We start from the raw sequence: 17,083 nt of genomic DNA on the forward strand, positions 1-17,083 counted from the left end.
GCTCAGAACCCAAGATCTCAAGTCCGATTATTAAAGTTCTGTAGAGTAGAGAACGTTACAACATGTTGAATTTCGGTCTTCCTTCTGTCAAGACTGCAGCAGAATTATTACACTACTCGCGGGAACACTACTCTCAACAAGGGAGGACACCCATTCAGTGACACAAGCGATACAATTAATAAGAGCCAGAAACTAGAACCCAACAACCTGAAGGGCACGAAACTGGGCTTTCTGAATTGGGAGAGCGTGGCATTACATGCTTGGGGCTGCTCAGGCTGAGAATAATATTGCATAGCCACATTCCAGGGCTGCTTATTAATCGCTCAAGTTCCAGTAATGTGTGCTCAGGTCTTAATGAGGAAATGGATTTTGGAGAGGTCAAGATTGGTGTGCGGGTATAGTGGCCTGTGTACTTGATAACAGCATACTTACCCGAGGTGGATTTCAGCTGCCATCTTCTGTTGATTTGATACTTGAACTGGGCTTCCCTCGTGACGAAGTAAGTGGTTAGCGAGGATTCCCCGGGGGCTAGTAGCGAAGCCAATGATTTATTCTTCAGCCAGCCCAAGGTGCAGCGGACTTACGTGGAGTCAAGGGCGCACTTTCTTTTCAGGAACTCCATCACGGACCCCAATATGTGGCCTTGGTGAACATAGAGTTGTTCGATATGGGGCTTGAGGAATTCCCATTTCTGCTCCAACGATAAGGCACGTGGTATTCCAATGACGTCAGCGGACTCAATGTGATCCATCAAGACATCCGATGGCAGGGTCGGTTCAGATGGAGCATGTAACGCGCAAGATATCAAGAGACTAAAGACAAAATGTTATAGCAATGTACAAAGGTTTGTTGGGCAAATCATCAATGCCAGAATTCCGTAAAAGGAAAGAAGAATCACGGGAGCAGTAAACAAGCAGGCATAAGAAGCGAAGCTTGAACGATTCGGAACTTCAAATTTGCCTTGTAACTTAGCAGTTGCCTTCTGCCAGTGGGTTGGACAAGCGAAGGTTAACAAAGCGAGACTGACCATTCACATCAATGTCCAGTGTCGCAACCTGGCTTCGTTTAAGCCTGACCGTAATGGCTAAACGAGTTGATTGATCTGCCGATGAGCAACGGAAGCTAATCTATCGACTGCCAAGTAGAGCTAGAGCACGTGACATTGACCGTACTATGATGTAGCTTGTGTTGAAATACTCCATATGCGGCTAAGACATTTGAATCTGATTGGATTTCGTCATTTCAGACATCTTTTTCCAGATTTATTGCCAGATGACAGTTAAATTATGGTCATCCAATGGTCATTTGACGATCCTTGAATGACCAACCATCTGTTGATTTGTTAGGGACCAATACTACAGCGTCATTTCAAAACCCTTTTTCAAGTAAGCACTAATGGCGCCGCTAGAGCTTGTAAAGTGCTGCCAAAGAGCTTAGCATCGAATGCGAAGTCTGACAAAGGGAGATTGACCAACCGTGGCGTATTGTTATGAGCCACATTTCGTTGTACTTTCTGATATCGTTGTCGACATTTTCTCCCACTCTTAGTCGGGCGCCTCGCATTAGTGACTCTATGTGTGCCAAGCTTAACAAAGAAAACCCAATCGTGTTAATGAAAAATTATAGAGTAGCGATGATGCTTCAACGATCTCTCCTTTAGTGCCCATGAGGCAGCTTTGCTTCGCCCTGGTCCTACTTTTGTTGCCATCATCCCGGTCTTGCATCGGATCATTGGTGGGGAGTCTAGGTGATCGAAGCTTACAGCCATTGTGAGGGTCGTAAACTTGTGACAAAATGGTCACCCTCCAACCTTCGCCCATTTACATATAAAGCTAGCGCTCTTCCTCTGGTCGGCCTCGAAACTTCCCCTCACTTAACATATCTTTACGATATCGCTTTAAACCGAGTCTCGCTTCAAGTATTGTGTTATAGTCTCTTCATTGCTTTCCACATCCCGTATTGCGTTCTCCTACCAAGGTGACCGGGCATCGTGACAGCGACATGGCAGCGGCCAAAGAACATGCATCGTAAGAAAGCGGGTAACCCTTTTCGAACGCAGCGCTGATATCGTTCGCAAGGCACATAGGTGACAACATGTCTCGCTGTCGAGCGATTTCACTCCCTAGGGGTACAGGGGACGCGGTTGATTCTGCTGAACTGTCCAGGATCGAGAGGCAGAATGATGGTAGTAATCGCGGTCAGATGCAACTCAGCAGCCTTTATGAACAAAAGAACGTTCCTCATGGGACAGCGGGCTCGCAGCAAGCCACAATAACCTCTCGCTGGCTTGAAGGCCCGGTACTTCGCCGGATCGGGGCGCAGTTCGAAGACAATCAGCTTGCTTCTAGCGCTGCACATATCACCGACAACTCCAAAGGCGGAACAGGCCGGCATCAGCATCACGAGTCCACCCTCCATCGCGTAGACATCTCACGTGGCACTCTCCAAGCCTCTCAATTGTCGAATCTGCACCCAATGGAACGCTTCTTGTTGGAGGCTTCTTCAGAGCAGCCGACCATCTTTGCCGAACCAATCATAGCCGGCTTTCAAACCCTCAAGAATACTTTCGTCGCTCCTCCCCTTCGACCAAGTGATCGCACGCGCATGAACCGACGCACCAACTTCCTTATGGAAGGCATCGAGCTGCTGCCACGGGTGGAAGCTGTGCAAGGAATGGACGGACCTTGGTCATGATAGAGGAAGATGCCCGCGTTGCTGGTACATGAGATATGCAAGGAGAAGGTTAGCTTGTCTAAGACGAATTATTGGAACTTGGAAAGGCCTTGTAGACTTTCGACACCAATTTGAGATGTTTTATCCACTGCACAAGTACCGAGGACGTTTCATCGGAAGCTCAATCCTTAACTGTAGTCATTAACATATCACTCTAGAATAGTTCACCCTACGCATCCTCCAATACTCATCCATGACTCGTCACTGGTAGCCAATGTATGGATAATAGTGCAATAGCCGAGTCTATCAAGACATCAGCATTCAAGGCCCACAGAGGGGGGAGGTTCAGGTGTAAGTAGAGTTCCAGAAGGTAGCTGAGATGATGAATGAAAACTGCGTGATCTTGTCAAATCAGCTACAGCTACCTTGTTTAGCTGTGCGCGATGAATTCAAGGCTACCAGACAGTCAGAAATACTTAGCCCAAGCTTACAGTCACGGTTCGGCCGCCCGCTGTTGCACCCAGCCACGGACCGGAGGACCATCCGGAATCCTACCTTCGACTGTTTATCCCGTTTAGAAGGTAGTTTGTTCTCAGGAAGGCTCAGAAACCACCGGAGGTACAGTACCACCCCGCTAACTAGGCTCAGAGCATCCTAGTGAGGCTGAAAAAGTATATTTAATGCCCTTTGGAAATCCATCCACACGGTCCACCTCACTTCAATCTGCGATCGCTCAATTGCCTTGCAACGATTACACCAGAATGGGTTCTTTGGACTGTGCTTAGAAGCTACAGTTGATGCTGCCGCACACATAGTCAGTTGTCAACAGGCTTCGTGGAAATTCTTCTAGCATTGGCATTCCTGTTTTCCAGTTGCTTTCATCTGAAATTTGCGTTTAGAGAGGAGGAACCATTATGAGCCCGAGCGTGCCCTGACAAGTATATGGCGATAGAATTCGAACCTGCGAAATGCTAGCGAGTAGAGGTCGGCTTACAGCAGCAGTCAGGAGGATTGAACAAGTCTGCCTCTCCAAAAACGGTAGTCGCTTAATACGGACCACTTGCCTCACTCGCCCACAAGAGAAACACCTAAAATTCTCCCACCTCCATCACCCAACAACCTACCATCAAGATGATTTTTTCTCGACCTGCTGCAACCTCAAAAATACATTTCCTGCTCCTTCTGAACCCGTCACTCAAAAAAGCAAAAAGTTCGCTCATGTACCACTCGCCTCTCGAACAGTGAAAGTTCGATACTGGAAGGAGAGATTTGTATCCGCTATGAAAACTTAGCTGGTGTTAGCAGCCAGTTTTACCGCCTGTCGTTGAGCCACAAAGAGTTTGCGTGGGACGACAGGAGAAAACTGCTGAATAATATAATATAGTTATACTATCTTTAAAGGTTGGAATGATTTTGATTTTTCAGCCAGGCAGCCACACATGTACTTTCTGTTGCTACAGATTTTTTATGCTGCCCACGGTCAATTTATTGTGAGTCCGCAGGCACGGAGAACTGCTGATATACATGTTTTATGAGGATTATTGGGTCTTTCCGCATCCCATACTTGAACGTTTGTACAAACAGCACCGCATACCATCATTCTTATAAGATCTGAGCTTAGCATTTCTATTTTGAAGAAACCGTTCGAAGACGATCTACATGAGAAACATAGCTGGAAAAGTTTCGCAGTGCTCTGAACCCTATGTGCCACGGGCATTATTCCTCCCGCTTCCAGAGCTTCTTCGGCTTTCATCGCTTCTCCTACGTTCAGAACTAGCTCTTAGACTTGATCGATTGCTATGGCTGGGAGTGCGCTCACGTTGCAGACCGATTGCCATCAGCCTTGCCTCCTGGCCGTCGTAAGCACGGGTAAAACCCATCCAAAAGTTGTAATCGATCACCCATCTGCACTGTTCCTTACTCGCCCTCACGCTAGCGCTCTCCATGTAGCCCAGAATGAAGATGATGTCGCGGGCGTCACTATCTTTCTTCTGCATTGCATCTGGCCCTGACCTTGACAAATAGGAATATGCTTTTGAGTTGAGAAGGAAGACAATATTCACGAACAAGGCCTCGGAACCCGGTAAACGAGTTGTATCGGTGCCGGACCGGAAGGATTGTGAAAGGGCTCTATCGGTTGTTATATCAAGACCATAGCAAAGGCCGTCAGAAGCCATATAACTGCCCAATTGTTAGCCATCCAAACCTAAAGATCTGAACCGATTGTCAAGGATGAACAGGTCTATCACGCCTGATAATGCGATTGCTGTCTACGGGAGATATTTTGCTCACCCAAGGTGTCCACGGTCTGTTCTCACAATACCAACTTTGGTATCTAATAGCCGCGATTCAGCCACTTCTGAGATGGACTCTGGGATGATAACATCGACATCCGAAGTTTTGCGCCTGCTTCCGTATTTGAGAAGGGCCGCTCCGCCTATAATTCCATATTCCAGGTCACCAAAGCCACGATGCAGTGCTTGTAAATATTCGTCCAGGGTTTCCGCTGTCATGAGTTTTTCCGTTCGTTGCGGCCGTTGAGGACGACTGCTAGCGCTCGGAGCACTATAAGACGGACCGCCATGACCTGCAGTAGCCGGACGACTTCCTCGGCTTGGGGGACTTCTTCCGGTTCGTCCTGGTCCCTGCGATTGATGAGGCGGAGCATAAGGCTGAGAACCACCCTGGGCAGGTCCCCTAGTCACCACTGGTCGAGGAGCAGGGCCAGGATCCCCTCCGCTGTTGTCTTTGAAACACATCGTTGGCTATGCTTCACAAGATGTGTGGAGAAGGTTGGCAAGAGACCAGATCTTGGGGTGAGCAATGTGGGCGATGAATACTGCGGTGAAAATTCCTAAACCTTTGGAAGAGCCGTATTCATATGCCAGTTGAACTCAGTGGCATTGTTTGAAATGCTTTGTACCCATTGTGATGTCCATCAGATCGGCACCGTGACAGCGTAGGTCTACCTTGGAGTGAGCAGTGGTTCAAGCTTGTTTTAAACCAGTTTCAAGCTTCAAGGAGGTGTAGCGATAATTGCTTTGTGATACAAGAGAATGATCCTTCTATAGCAGCCTCATAATATCGTTCCGTGCGGTAACACCACCAGGCCCAGCAAATGTTAATCGCTATGCCAATATGGAGTATCTTGATTTTCTAAGATCATCACGATATACGTTCTGTTTTTGTTCTCACACCAGTTTGGCGGCTGGTAGGAGGATGAGGCTTCTAGCAATATGAAAGTAATCCATTGTTGCGCTCGTGGCCATTTCGATGGCCCATATCCGTCGTTACGGAAGCCTCTGAGGAATGATTAGGTGATGAGCAACAGAAACGTCCATGGCAAAGGATTGCCTCGATATCGTAGAGTCTTTGGAGGCCTTACCCACGTCTCGAACTCGAAATCGGACAGACTGGGTGCGTAGACTGTTAACAGGTAAGACAGATCCCCAGGATGCCTTACGTTGCATTAAGGTTCTGGTCTTTTCATGAGACACTGAATTATTGATGTGTCGTTGCGACAGTCTCGGCAACGCCAATCAGAGGGATAGACAACTTAGATGGGCCCTCCAGCCCCACCCCGAGAGAATTCAAGGCAGGGCATCGGAAACCCGGCCCGGAAGCCTAAAACTATACGTAGTAAACTGCTTTCCGGGACACCAAGCCGCTAATTTTTGCCTATTCGTTTCGGGATATTCCTTTCGCACTCGCGTCAAATCCTTCACAGTATCAGCTGGACGACACAGCGAAAAACTTTTGCACTGAGCGATGAAGTTCTTTCGGTAGTTGTAGCTTGCCGTGTCAATCTACTTCCTTAGGTGAGCAGATGCTCGACAGCCGTCATAACGTGGATAGGATCGTTTCTGTTGATGTGACACGTCTTTTGCTAAAGGTTCCCCAAGTTGAGAGCATTACTACGCGAACTAGGAAGAGAGTTACATCTCGACGACTTTCATATATTCATCATGCCTCGCATTGACTTTCAAATTATGTCCGATCTCCATTTGGAAACTCCTCTCGCACGACCAACATATGACGATTTTGCAGCGACTATCACACCGGAAAGTCCCTGTCTGGCTCTTCTAGGAGATATCGGCTATGCTTGCGACCCTCGTCTTTTCAACTTTCTCGAGGACCAGTTGCACCACTTCCAAATTGTCTTCTTCCTGTTAGGCAATCATGAAGCTTACGGAACGTCATTTCCCGCAGCGAAGGCCCTTGTGGAAAGCTTTGCTGTTCGAACTGACGAAGTACGCTGTACCTCAGATATTGGCAAATTCGTTTTTCTTGATCAGACAAGATACGACTTTGAAGAGGGGATAACAGTCCTGGGTTGCACACTGTTTTCTCGGATTCCAGAACAGCAGGCCGATACGACCAAAATGTTCGTCACAGATTTCTCTTCAATCGAAAATTGGGCGGTCTCCGACCACAACAAGGCACATGAGAGTGATCTAAGTTGGCTCAATGCACAAGTCGATGCTATCATGGCAAAGGAGCCGGGGCGAGTAGTGGTCATATTCACGCATCATAGCCCAACGCTGCTTGATATGGCCATGGATCCAAGGCACAAGAATGACTCTGCAAAAACAAACTCGGCGTTTGCCACAGATTTGTCGGCAGAAAAATGCTGGCTTAGTACCCAGGTCAAGCTGTGGGCTTTTGGTCATACACACTTCAATTGTGACTTTCAAGACCCACGTACCACAAAGAGGGTTCTTACAAATCAGAAGGGATATAGCAGAGCGAAGAGCATTACCTTTGATGTGACGAAGACTGTTTCCGTTGAAGCTTCCATACCGTCTGCTCCAATAGGAGTCTCCGAGAAGGAGGATCAAGAACCTCAACGTAGCAGGTTTCGTCACAGAAACGGACGCCAGAACCGTCAGATCGATAGACAAATCAAGTGTATGATAATGTAGCAAGAGAATGCTTTGCGCATCAAGGAGGCGCTAGCCAGGTTGCCAGTATCTAATTCTTAGGTGGATCTTCTTATAGTTCACTCCCTGGGTAGTAAGGACAGCAAATAAATCACTAGCTTACTTACTACGTAGTCAGAGCCGGGGCCTTGCAATGCACACTGACTAAGCAGTTGATACCACAGTCCCGTTTCACATTTCGTACGTGGGACTTGGAGGCCACATTCTATTGACGATATCAATGCCGGAGCACAGATATTTTGCTCATTTCATCAGATAGGATGTATAGGAGTCTACCTGATGGGTAACAAAGCATCGAAGATCATAGAGCGCCACCAGCAGGGCGACTATCTCAAGGAACCGAGTTCGTTGCATCAGGGTCCCGAGTTAGCTGTCGCGGATAATGGCCTACCAGCCCGTCAAGATAATCGTTACAAAGGCTCCTTCCTCTTGACGAAGCAGGGGATCCAGAATGTCGTATGGCTAGAAGATGTTCTGGCACTGCACGGCAGCAATACCACCGGTTGGGACCTTGCTCTCCTCGTTGAGGATCCGCTTGAGGCAGCGACCTACCTCGCGAGTTTCGGCTATCATCAGACAGCGCCGGAAGAAAGATTTCAGTATGAGCAAGATGTTACTGAACACAGCATTCGTGTGATACAATCAGCATCTAAAGAGACAGCAGTGACCCTGCTGCCAGCGCAACATTGGTACTTTGATTTCCAGCACCAGGGTCAGAATTCTCTGCCACCACTCCACACTTTTCTCGATTCCGTCATGGAGTTCTGGCTGAAAATCTCCTCTAAGGACTACAGTGAGCGCTTGGAGCTGGCGCTGTATATAGCGGATTTGATAAGCCAATGCTACAATCTCACAGATGATGACGATGTCAAAGTCAGATCAACCGAATATGGAGAAAAGCTGAAAGTTGAACATCGTGAGCTGCATTATGACATTGTGGCTGGCAAACAAAGCTTCAACCACACCGCTCGCCATCGGTACCATGCGCAAAAGTATAGAGAAATCAAAGCTGGGCTATTCAATCCTGTGCCATACCAGAAGAATGGCTACAGACCAAATTTAGGAACGCTCGAAGAATGAAATGAGAGGATGCGATGGAGCTACGCATTCCGGAAGATCCACCTTTTTATAGCTTGCTTGTGAACTATTTACGGTTTCGGGCACAGTGCAATCTAAGTGAAGAGAGGCTGTATGGACAAATCGACCAGACACGGCTCGCCGGACAAACCTTCGGCTCTCCGCACTGCTTTTCGAGTGCGTTTCCCAAGTCTCTGCGAACAGGGTCTTGGCAGTGGCTGACTATCTTGCGGAGGGCTGACCAACAGCCCGCAATTGTTCGTCAGGCGACAGGTGAACATCCGATAAAAATTGGGAAGAGTCGAAGAGAACGGATAGAGAGGCGCGAATTTAGCAAGTCTGCGGATGGACTTGAGGAGAAGCCGGACCCGGGGAGCAGAGGAGCACGTCTCAACCAGGGTCTGCAGAGCTGCGCAATGGTTGGATAGCGTGTGCATGACTTTCAAGGTGGCAGACAATATGATAATGAGAACTCATACTTATGGGCTTGTTCCTGAAATGCCTACTTCCCACATGCCAGAGTCCGTTCGGCACCCCAGATCATATGCTCCATAAAGTGGTTGGTCCTGTCACTTAGCAGGATCTCGTACGATGCGACTCTGCCGGCTGCAGGCTGAATTTGAACATCCAGCTCACTGTCAATCTCCTAACGGGGTGCTTCCTCCTTTATGGATAGCTATCTACAGTCACAGAGTACGACGGAGTGAATTCCCCGCATAAAAAGGCCTGGCCGCTGACTAATCATTCGAACCTCGAAGCTCTTCCAACCTGACCAATAAAAAGAAGAATCTCCGTCGCCTTGCAACCCCACACATACCTCTGTGGCTTGCAGATCTTTTTCACCATGGCATCCCCCACTTCCGTCTTCGTCTTTTCCCCATCACCGCCTTCTCCGTCAGAAGACTCTGACATCCACAGTGAGCGACTTCGGGAGTTTTGCGCTCACTCATCTCCCATAAAGCTCCAATTCAGCCTCTCCGCTCGTATTGTGACAAAACAGCCGGCCAATGATGACCATGACCGCCACCGCCAAAGATGCCTCCGCCCTTGCAGCGACCACGGGGTCTGATGTTGTTGCCGTAGCCTCCACCTCCTCTGGCTCCGCCGACATCTCCCCAGCCCACAGCGCGCCCGAGATGGTCGAGAACAACAACACCGACGCCAGCGGCGCGCGCAATGTCATCGACAGCACGGCCAGTGCAATCCGACACCCGCGCAAGCGAGAGCGCTTCGGCTACCTCCTGACCAAGGACTTCTGGATCGTCCTGCTGATCGGCCAGATCTTGGCCCTTTGCCTCACCGGCACGAATACCTTCACCACCCTGCTGGTGATGGAGGGCACTTCGATCCCGGCCTTTCAGACTTTTTTCAATTATGTGCTGCTTAATCTGATCTATACTTCGTATACTGTGTATAGATACGGGATTAGGCGGTGGGCGAGGCTGCTGTGGAAGGATGGGTGGAAGTGTGGGTTCACTTTTTCTTATTTTTGTTTTGAGCACTATATTTCTATTCTCTCTATAGCCGATTTGAGACTTTTCGTTCTTTCTTTCCTGCGTTAGGCGCACACTCATGCGATTCTGTAAATATATTCATCTCACCAAATTACATCCCCTTAACGTCCTCCACCACCCCTGTAGCCGAGACCAGAAACTAAACATGTCGGGGGCCAGACATCATCCTCTCCTTCTGCGACGTCGAAGGCAACTACTTCACCGTGCTCGCCTACCGCTACACCACCATCCTCTCCGCGCAACTGATCAACTTCTGGGCCATCGTCGTCGTTGTAGCTATCTCCTTCCTCTTCCTCCGCGTCCGCTACCACTGGGCCCAGATCCTCGGCATCTTGACCTGCATTGGCGGCATGGGCATCCTCCTGGCCTCGGACCACATCCAGGGCGTCAACGGCGGCGACATCTCCTCCGGAAATCAGCTCAAGGGAGACCTGTTCGCGTTGGCGGGTGCCACCTTCTACGGACTGAGTAACGTGGCCGAGGAGTTTTTGGTCAGCAAGAGGCCGCTTTACGAAGTCGTTGGGCAGATTGGCTGGTGGGGCATGATCATCAATGGTGCGCAAGCGGGCATCTTTGATCGTGATGGCTTCAGGAATGCGGTGTGGAATGGTAAGGTTGGAGGGTACTTGACCGGTTATACCCTCATTCTGTCGCTGTTCTACACCCTCGTGCCGATTCTGTATAGGCTTGCTTCAGCTGCGTTCTTTAATATCAGTTTGCTGACTAGCAACTTCTGGGGCGTCATAATCGGTCTGAGGGTCTTTGGGTACACCGTTCATTTTTTGTATCCCATCGCGTTTGTACTCATTCTGATTGGGCAATGTGTCTATTTCTTGGGCAAGGGGGTGTTTGGCGAGGCGAAGAAGGCGTGGTTGGGTGAAGATCAGGAGAAGGGCGTGCTGGGTATTGGGACGGCGAAGAGGAAGATCCAGAAGGGGAATGGTGGGTTGAGAGGGACGGACGGGTTGGGTCAGGGTGTGGAGCATGAGAGTGCTGGTATTGTCTAGCTCAATTCTCGTGTGCAAGGTGGAGTCAGCGCCGTGTCCTGACAGTCATGTTCTGGAAAAGGCAATGGCAAGTGAGAGTATATAACTGCCGCGCAGCTTGTAGATTCACCTTTCCATCGGTGCCTGACCTGATAAGCGATTTGAAAGATCGGAATCCCTAGAGACGCTGACATGCCTTAGAAATCCTGGTTGATGGCCGTCATCAAGGCCATTACATAGCTGCCGCGTAGAGCTACGCGGACATCGAATCGGGTTGAATGTCTCTGTTGCATAAGCGAATGTAGAGAAACTACACAACCTCATCCATACCCTTCGCATCTTTTTCCAAAGTCCACGTCCACATACACGTCGACATCCACGGATGCAGATTGCACCTTCCTACCTTAGCTCGAACTCTTGCTGCTGAAGCTCTCTAATTCTTTGATGTCGCAGCGCTTCTCCATCCATCATTCCATGGATGTAGCACTCGCCGATGAACTCGTAATAGTGATCGCGCTTGTTGGATCTTACTCTCGGAACAATGTCCTCGTTCGTTGCTGTCCCCGTCGTGGGATAAATGGGAATGTCTTCCGAAGCTGTTCGGTGCTTTCTTCGAAGGACAACAGGGACACTACATCCATAGAGAATGCAGATCAGATCCCCCTCTCGAGCCTTGGATGGAGCCAGACCTAGGAAGTGCTCACGCGATGTTGAGATAAGGCTACGCTTCCACACTACAGATTGGACTCGACGAAGAAAGTCGATCGCCATAGATGGGCATTTCCCAAAAAGGATTAACTCTCTGGTGTTAAGATCACCGCGTTGACCTTTCCGTTGGAATGCATAGTTGAGTGCTGACTGGTATATGTGAGGGGGTGGGCTGCCATCAGGTCCTCGATCTGCAACCAGGGTACGCCAAAATCGATCTGGTGCAGCTGCTCTTCCAGGGTCCCATTGCACCACCTTGAGCCATTCTGCTGGGATAATTCCTTGCTGTGCAGTTTCGCTTCTCACGTTGACCTTGTCCAAGATGAAGCCGCAGACAAACAAGCTTCTGTCGACACTTTCCTTGAATCGCCATATTGCTTTCCTTTTGCCAGAGGCCAGGTAGTTCTTACGGCGCATACCCGGAAGCCCTACCAGCGCATCTGCCTCCACTCGTTTGTAAACTTTGTCGACGAGCTCGAACGGAGCGCTAGAAAGCTTGGGTATCCATGATGGCAGATCTTGCTCCTTCTCATGGACAGGCTCAGGAGCCCATGGTCGGCAGATAATGTCCAAGGACTCTGATTGGGCCATGACGAACGCCAGGAAGTCTTTACAAACTTCGTACACACTCTTACTGTAGTCAACTGTGATTTTTCTATCGACTGGCATCTGTAATCTAATCTTTGGAGGTGGTAGGGTGAGATCAGAAGCCGTCCGCTTATGACCCTTTTGGCCATAATTCGGTACGGATAAAGTTTGCGCTTGTAAGTACTGGTTCGTGTGATCAATGGGCGAATGGGTTTCGGAATGTCCAGTTGTGTCTGCACTTTGCACAGCTGAGTCATTCGGCGTTTGGAGTGTTCTGCGATCAGAAGCCGGAGAGGAAGCCCGGGTTGGAGACTCGGCGTATGGTGTTGGGGAGCCGGGAGTCGGAGTATGAATTACCCAATGCTCACTCAGTGAAGATCCAATCGCCCGTTCTGTGCTTGGTGTAGCATCGTTCGCCAGCCATAGAATAGCGTAAACAACGTCATGCGGATTTTCGGCTTCAAACACAGAGAGTGATGACATCAAAGCCTCAAGTGATAGCAGATGTTCCATGATTGTACCATCGTCTGACTTGCGAAAAAGATTACTGGACGCATAGACCAGCCGGTTGGCACCCAGCTCCTCGATCTCGCCCAGGAAGTCGGGATGGTGGTCGAACGATTGGGAGCCTTTGAAGAGTTTTCTGACATCGTGATGTTTACTCGTACACAGTGACACAGCTTCTGCGAATTCTCTCCAGGTTACTGATTCTGTGCCACAATGCAAGCAAGCGTCTCTGGCTAGAGCTATCTCTTGTACCACCCATCGGCGACTGAAGAGGGGCCTTTTCATCAGGTCTAAGAAAGCTGCCCATTCGCCTGAGATCTCTGGGTTCTGCACGAGTTCATCGAGGTCGCTGAGATTTATGACTCGTCTGATGAACTTCAGAGCAATGTCACTATTGTCGTTTGCTTCGCCTAGCCAGACACGGACCTTGGTGGCCTGATTATAGATATCCGCCATCTTTGGGATTTGAGAACCCTTCTCGGCGTGGTTGACCTGGTTAATGCACAGCGCATCGACCCAGAGATAAGTTGCATCGGATGAAGGACGCAAGTGGCGCAGGGCAGACTCGAGATTCTGTGTGATTGGGATGTTGTATGCTTGGCCACCTTCCAGGATTCTAATGAAGTGCGAGGAATCAGGTTTGCCTCCCCAGGTGTAGGATAGAGCTTCGTATGACTCAGCTTCCTGGATTTGAAGTTCGCTGGACACCTCTCCAGCACCTGCGCCGGTTTGTTCAAGTTCTGCCGAGATTGGTTGCTGAGCTTCATGCTGGACGAAAGAAAGAACGCCGTCGTCGTTGAATGTAATGGTTGGCTCACTCTCGGTGAGTCTATCACTGACTCGTAGCTTGCGGACGATGAGGTTGCCTTCCAATGCTGCAGTACTCTCTGCCGCTGGCAGTAGTCTAAGAAGACGTATGTGACCGTCACCTAGAGCGCCGTAAGTGTAAACAGTCATGGCTCAGGATGATGGTTATGCTGAAAACCTAGCCGGATAGAGAAACGGTAACAGCTTGAAGCGCGCGGGAGAAGAAATGCGAAAAGGCAGAAAAGCAGGCCCATCCAGCGGAAGAGCCAAAAAGTAGAGAAATAGGTGGTAAGAGGTCCTATGAAGAACGAAAAATGTTACCTTGCCCAGGAGAGAATGGCCCAACCGCTAGCTAACCTTTCAACATCGATTGAAAGCCATTTCAAATGATGTTAACAACATCAGAAGATATTTGGTAGGATCGTAACGCTCATTCTTAGGACGTGTATGTCTGAAATAAAATACCGCACAAGCCATAAGGCAAAAAGGACATAGACACAGCCCCACTCTCAGACAGTCTTGCGGCTCTTTATATAGACATCGTGGGGTGGGAACAGAAGGACGTCCGCCCCCATGCCAGATTGAACAGTACGGAGTATTCACCCTGCATTTACTCGCTGAACTTCGTTTCTTCGGCAAGCCCACGAGCATGTTCGATCAGGGCAACATAGCAATGCAAGCCATACGTCAATGCCTACTGCAGGCCGACTTGGGACGACCAGTCCACTGGAGCATGTCAATGCGATAGACGCGCCCTATTATGCGCGTACTTGCGAACAGTGCAGGAAAGAATTGACTGCCTCGTGTAGACGAGCACTAAGCCCAGCAGGTAGACACGATGCATACCTAGTACGTCAAGTAACAGGCACTATAAACTCTAAACCTGACTAGACCTTGCATCGAACCGTGCCGGATGTACTTTTGAGAACCATGGACCTCTTGAGAGCCTTGTGGCTTGAGTGGCTTTCTCCTTTCGGTCGAGGGCATGAACTTTTGAGCAGGTCTCCACGGAAGGTGGGTGCAAGGCAGACTTTGCAGTTACTACGTACGTGGTAAGATATTCCCTGAGGGTAGCCTGATTGTCAAAACATTGCGGTTGCAATTGAGTTGTGTCTTGCACCAGCACTTTGGCGCGCAGAATTGGAGACAAAAAGTGTGACACACGATTCCTTTCTTGGCCTTGGGTCACTGCGGGTGTAAAAAGTGCACTGCGTCTTAGCTTTTCAGTCGCTTCATCGTTCTTCCAGGGAACTGTTGCCAGTCCCTCGCTCAAGGCTTGAACTCACAACCACCACAACCATCCTCAGCAGCTTACATAACATTCCAAACGGTGTCTCAATGCGGCAACTATCATGGCTTCACGGCGGCCTGTTGTCACAGCCTACTAGTACTTGACCTGAAAGCAACTGCCTGCAATTGCAACCGCCGGCCAGTCCAAGATCGACGATCTGTATCTCACATCGCGCTGCAAGAAGTCCCTGCCAACTCCTCCGCCAGCCGCAGCACACCCACAGCCTTGCATGTCAGCTGACTACAAGGCTCAGCCAGCACTTGGGAAGCAGCAATGGATCTCCGGACCTCAAATACCATATGTGATGCCGAATCATTACCAGAGTCACGCACAAGGAATGATAACTCGCCCGCACTTACAATAGCGCAAGTTATGCTTGCATACCTGAACATGATTCTCCCAAAGGACTGGCGCGTAGGTTCCCGGTGAGATTTTGATGACGCAGGTGCCGCATTGACATTCTTCCAGCGCGATGCCAACACTCCCTGGAGCAGAAGTCCAAGCCCAAACTTCTCTCTGGATGCGGCTGGACTCGTTGCCCTCGCTGACATCAGGACGATAGCCCTACGCACAGCTCTTACCGGCACCTCCGCTTTTCTGGACACATTCGTTCTGTGCCCCGGGATACATAGCCAACAGTCGGCGCCGGAGCTCAATGGTGGTGAATATCCTGCTTGCGGCGCAATGACTTCGGGATATGTATTTCGGGTCGAAAATCCTGCCACCGTGCTTTATCTGCAGAAAGTGGGCCTTACAGGTCAATTGACGACGCTATCAGTGAAAAGCATACAACACAATGCGTCACAATGGAACAATCTGATTTCAAGATTCTTCACCTTCCAGACTGCCTCCTTCACCTCTTCTTGCGCATACTTGGTCGCCGTTGCCATGACTGCCACCGCCCTCACCTTACTAGCGTTTTCGCAGAATTGGTGGGGTCTCACCGTTGTACTCTTCCTTTGCACTTCGCGCCTTTGCAACGTCATCGTGATCCGCCGCCGCACCAATGTCAGCTGGCAAGGCGCCGCAGAGCCTGGCGTCAAAGGTGACCTGCTCATACTTCTCAGCCAAGACCGCTGGATTCGCATGAAAGGCATGGTCGATGACCTCAAAGCGGTCACCTCGGGCCAGTGGCTCCGAGATATGACGTTCCTCGAAAGCAGCGTCGCTGCCTTTGCAACCTTGCTCGTGTTTCTAGATGCCGCACTTGCAAGCAATGTTGACCAAGTTGGGAAAATGATCCTCCTGGTCCTGCTCATTGCCAGTGCCGGGGTCTTGGCAATAGCTAATGAGACAACTCAAATGCTACAGATGCATGGGAGGGTGATCAAAGTGGAGGGCTCAAGAACAAAATACCAACGAAGACTGGAAATGGTCGAACAGCTGATCAGAGAAAGCGGAAGAGATGACTGGGCTATGCGGATGGGCATGATTGTCCGGAAGGACGAAAAGGACAGTCGCAAAGACAGTCAGGAGGGTGTGACCATGTAGATCAAAAGGAGAAGATCATTCAGGCCTCCTGCCAACAAACAATCCGTCATTGACAAGCAGAAAACACACTCAGCACTTTAACCAAGAACGCAAGGGGCAATTGGGCTCCGCGGCTTGGTACAGCCAGGCTACGAGGATGACCACCTTTCCCACAACATACCTTTCAGAGTGCTAAGTGGCAGTCATGGAGGCCAAGGACTTGTGCAAGGCCTCGTGAGGCTTTAGGCAACGATCGTTTATCAAAACCGGTCTCGGGAGTTGTTGCATGGGGTCGTGAGCTACCCTTTGCTTTGTTCGGTTTCGAAGCACGCCCGAGAGGAATTCGTGAGGTTGACCTACTATATCGGAAATGAAGTCCACCGTCTAGTCAAGGGACCTGATCCTCACAAGATTCACCCAAGGCTGGGTGTCAGAATAGTACTTGGGGGTCATTGTTAGCAAAGCAATTGGGGTAAGAAAGACGTGGATCAAGATTTTACAAACTCTCGCATTGGTGGTCAC

At 49.7% G+C, this 17,083-nt stretch overlaps 6 protein-coding genes across 6 annotated transcripts; 4 read left to right on the plus strand and 2 right to left on the minus strand.

The window, feature by feature from the left end:
• Nucleotides 1-2,094: 2,094 nt before the first annotated feature.
• Nucleotides 2,095-2,694, plus strand: EPUS_05249 (uncharacterized protein; the record flags this gene model as incomplete). Its single annotated transcript, XM_007807956.1, has 1 exon — nt 2,095-2,694. The coding sequence occupies one exon, from the start codon at nt 2,095-2,097 to the stop codon at nt 2,692-2,694; it is 600 nt and encodes a 199-aa protein (XP_007806147.1).
• Nucleotides 2,695-4,373: 1,679 nt separating this feature from the next.
• Nucleotides 4,374-5,432, minus strand: EPUS_05250 (uncharacterized protein; the record flags this gene model as incomplete). The annotated part of the gene is made up of 2 exons (XM_007807957.1): nt 4,374-4,854; nt 4,966-5,432. 2 exons carry the CDS (start codon nt 5,430-5,432, stop codon nt 4,374-4,376), a joined length of 948 nt encoding a protein of 315 aa, XP_007806148.1.
• A 1,206-nt stretch (nt 5,433-6,638) lies between these two features.
• Nucleotides 6,639-8,693, plus strand: EPUS_05251 (uncharacterized protein; the record flags this gene model as incomplete). Its single annotated transcript, XM_007807958.1, has 3 exons — nt 6,639-7,581; nt 7,656-7,686; nt 7,778-8,693. The coding sequence occupies 3 exons, from the start codon at nt 6,639-6,641 to the stop codon at nt 8,691-8,693; spliced, it is 1,890 nt and encodes a 629-aa protein (XP_007806149.1).
• A 1,013-nt stretch (nt 8,694-9,706) lies between these two features.
• Nucleotides 9,707-11,211, plus strand: EPUS_05252 (uncharacterized protein; the record flags this gene model as incomplete). Its single annotated transcript, XM_007807959.1, has 2 exons — nt 9,707-10,157; nt 10,364-11,211. The coding sequence occupies 2 exons, from the start codon at nt 9,707-9,709 to the stop codon at nt 11,209-11,211; spliced, it is 1,299 nt and encodes a 432-aa protein (XP_007806150.1).
• A 378-nt stretch (nt 11,212-11,589) lies between these two features.
• Nucleotides 11,590-13,950, minus strand: EPUS_05253 (uncharacterized protein; the record flags this gene model as incomplete). The annotated part of the gene is made up of 1 exon (XM_007807960.1): nt 11,590-13,950. The coding sequence occupies one exon, from the start codon at nt 13,948-13,950 to the stop codon at nt 11,590-11,592; it is 2,361 nt and encodes a 786-aa protein (XP_007806151.1).
• A 1,414-nt stretch (nt 13,951-15,364) lies between these two features.
• EPUS_05254 (uncharacterized protein) lies at nt 15,365-16,582 on the plus strand (the record flags this gene model as incomplete). Its single annotated transcript, XM_007807961.1, has 2 exons — nt 15,365-15,505; nt 15,560-16,582. 2 exons carry the CDS (start codon nt 15,365-15,367, stop codon nt 16,580-16,582), a joined length of 1,164 nt encoding a protein of 387 aa, XP_007806152.1.
• Nucleotides 16,583-17,083: the final 501 nt, after the last annotated feature.

The sequence above is a fragment of the Endocarpon pusillum genome, assembly GCF_000464535.1.
Source record: "Endocarpon pusillum Z07020 unplaced genomic scaffold scaffold7325, whole genome shotgun sequence".
Taxonomy (NCBI): domain Eukaryota; kingdom Fungi; phylum Ascomycota; class Eurotiomycetes; order Verrucariales; family Verrucariaceae; genus Endocarpon; species Endocarpon pusillum.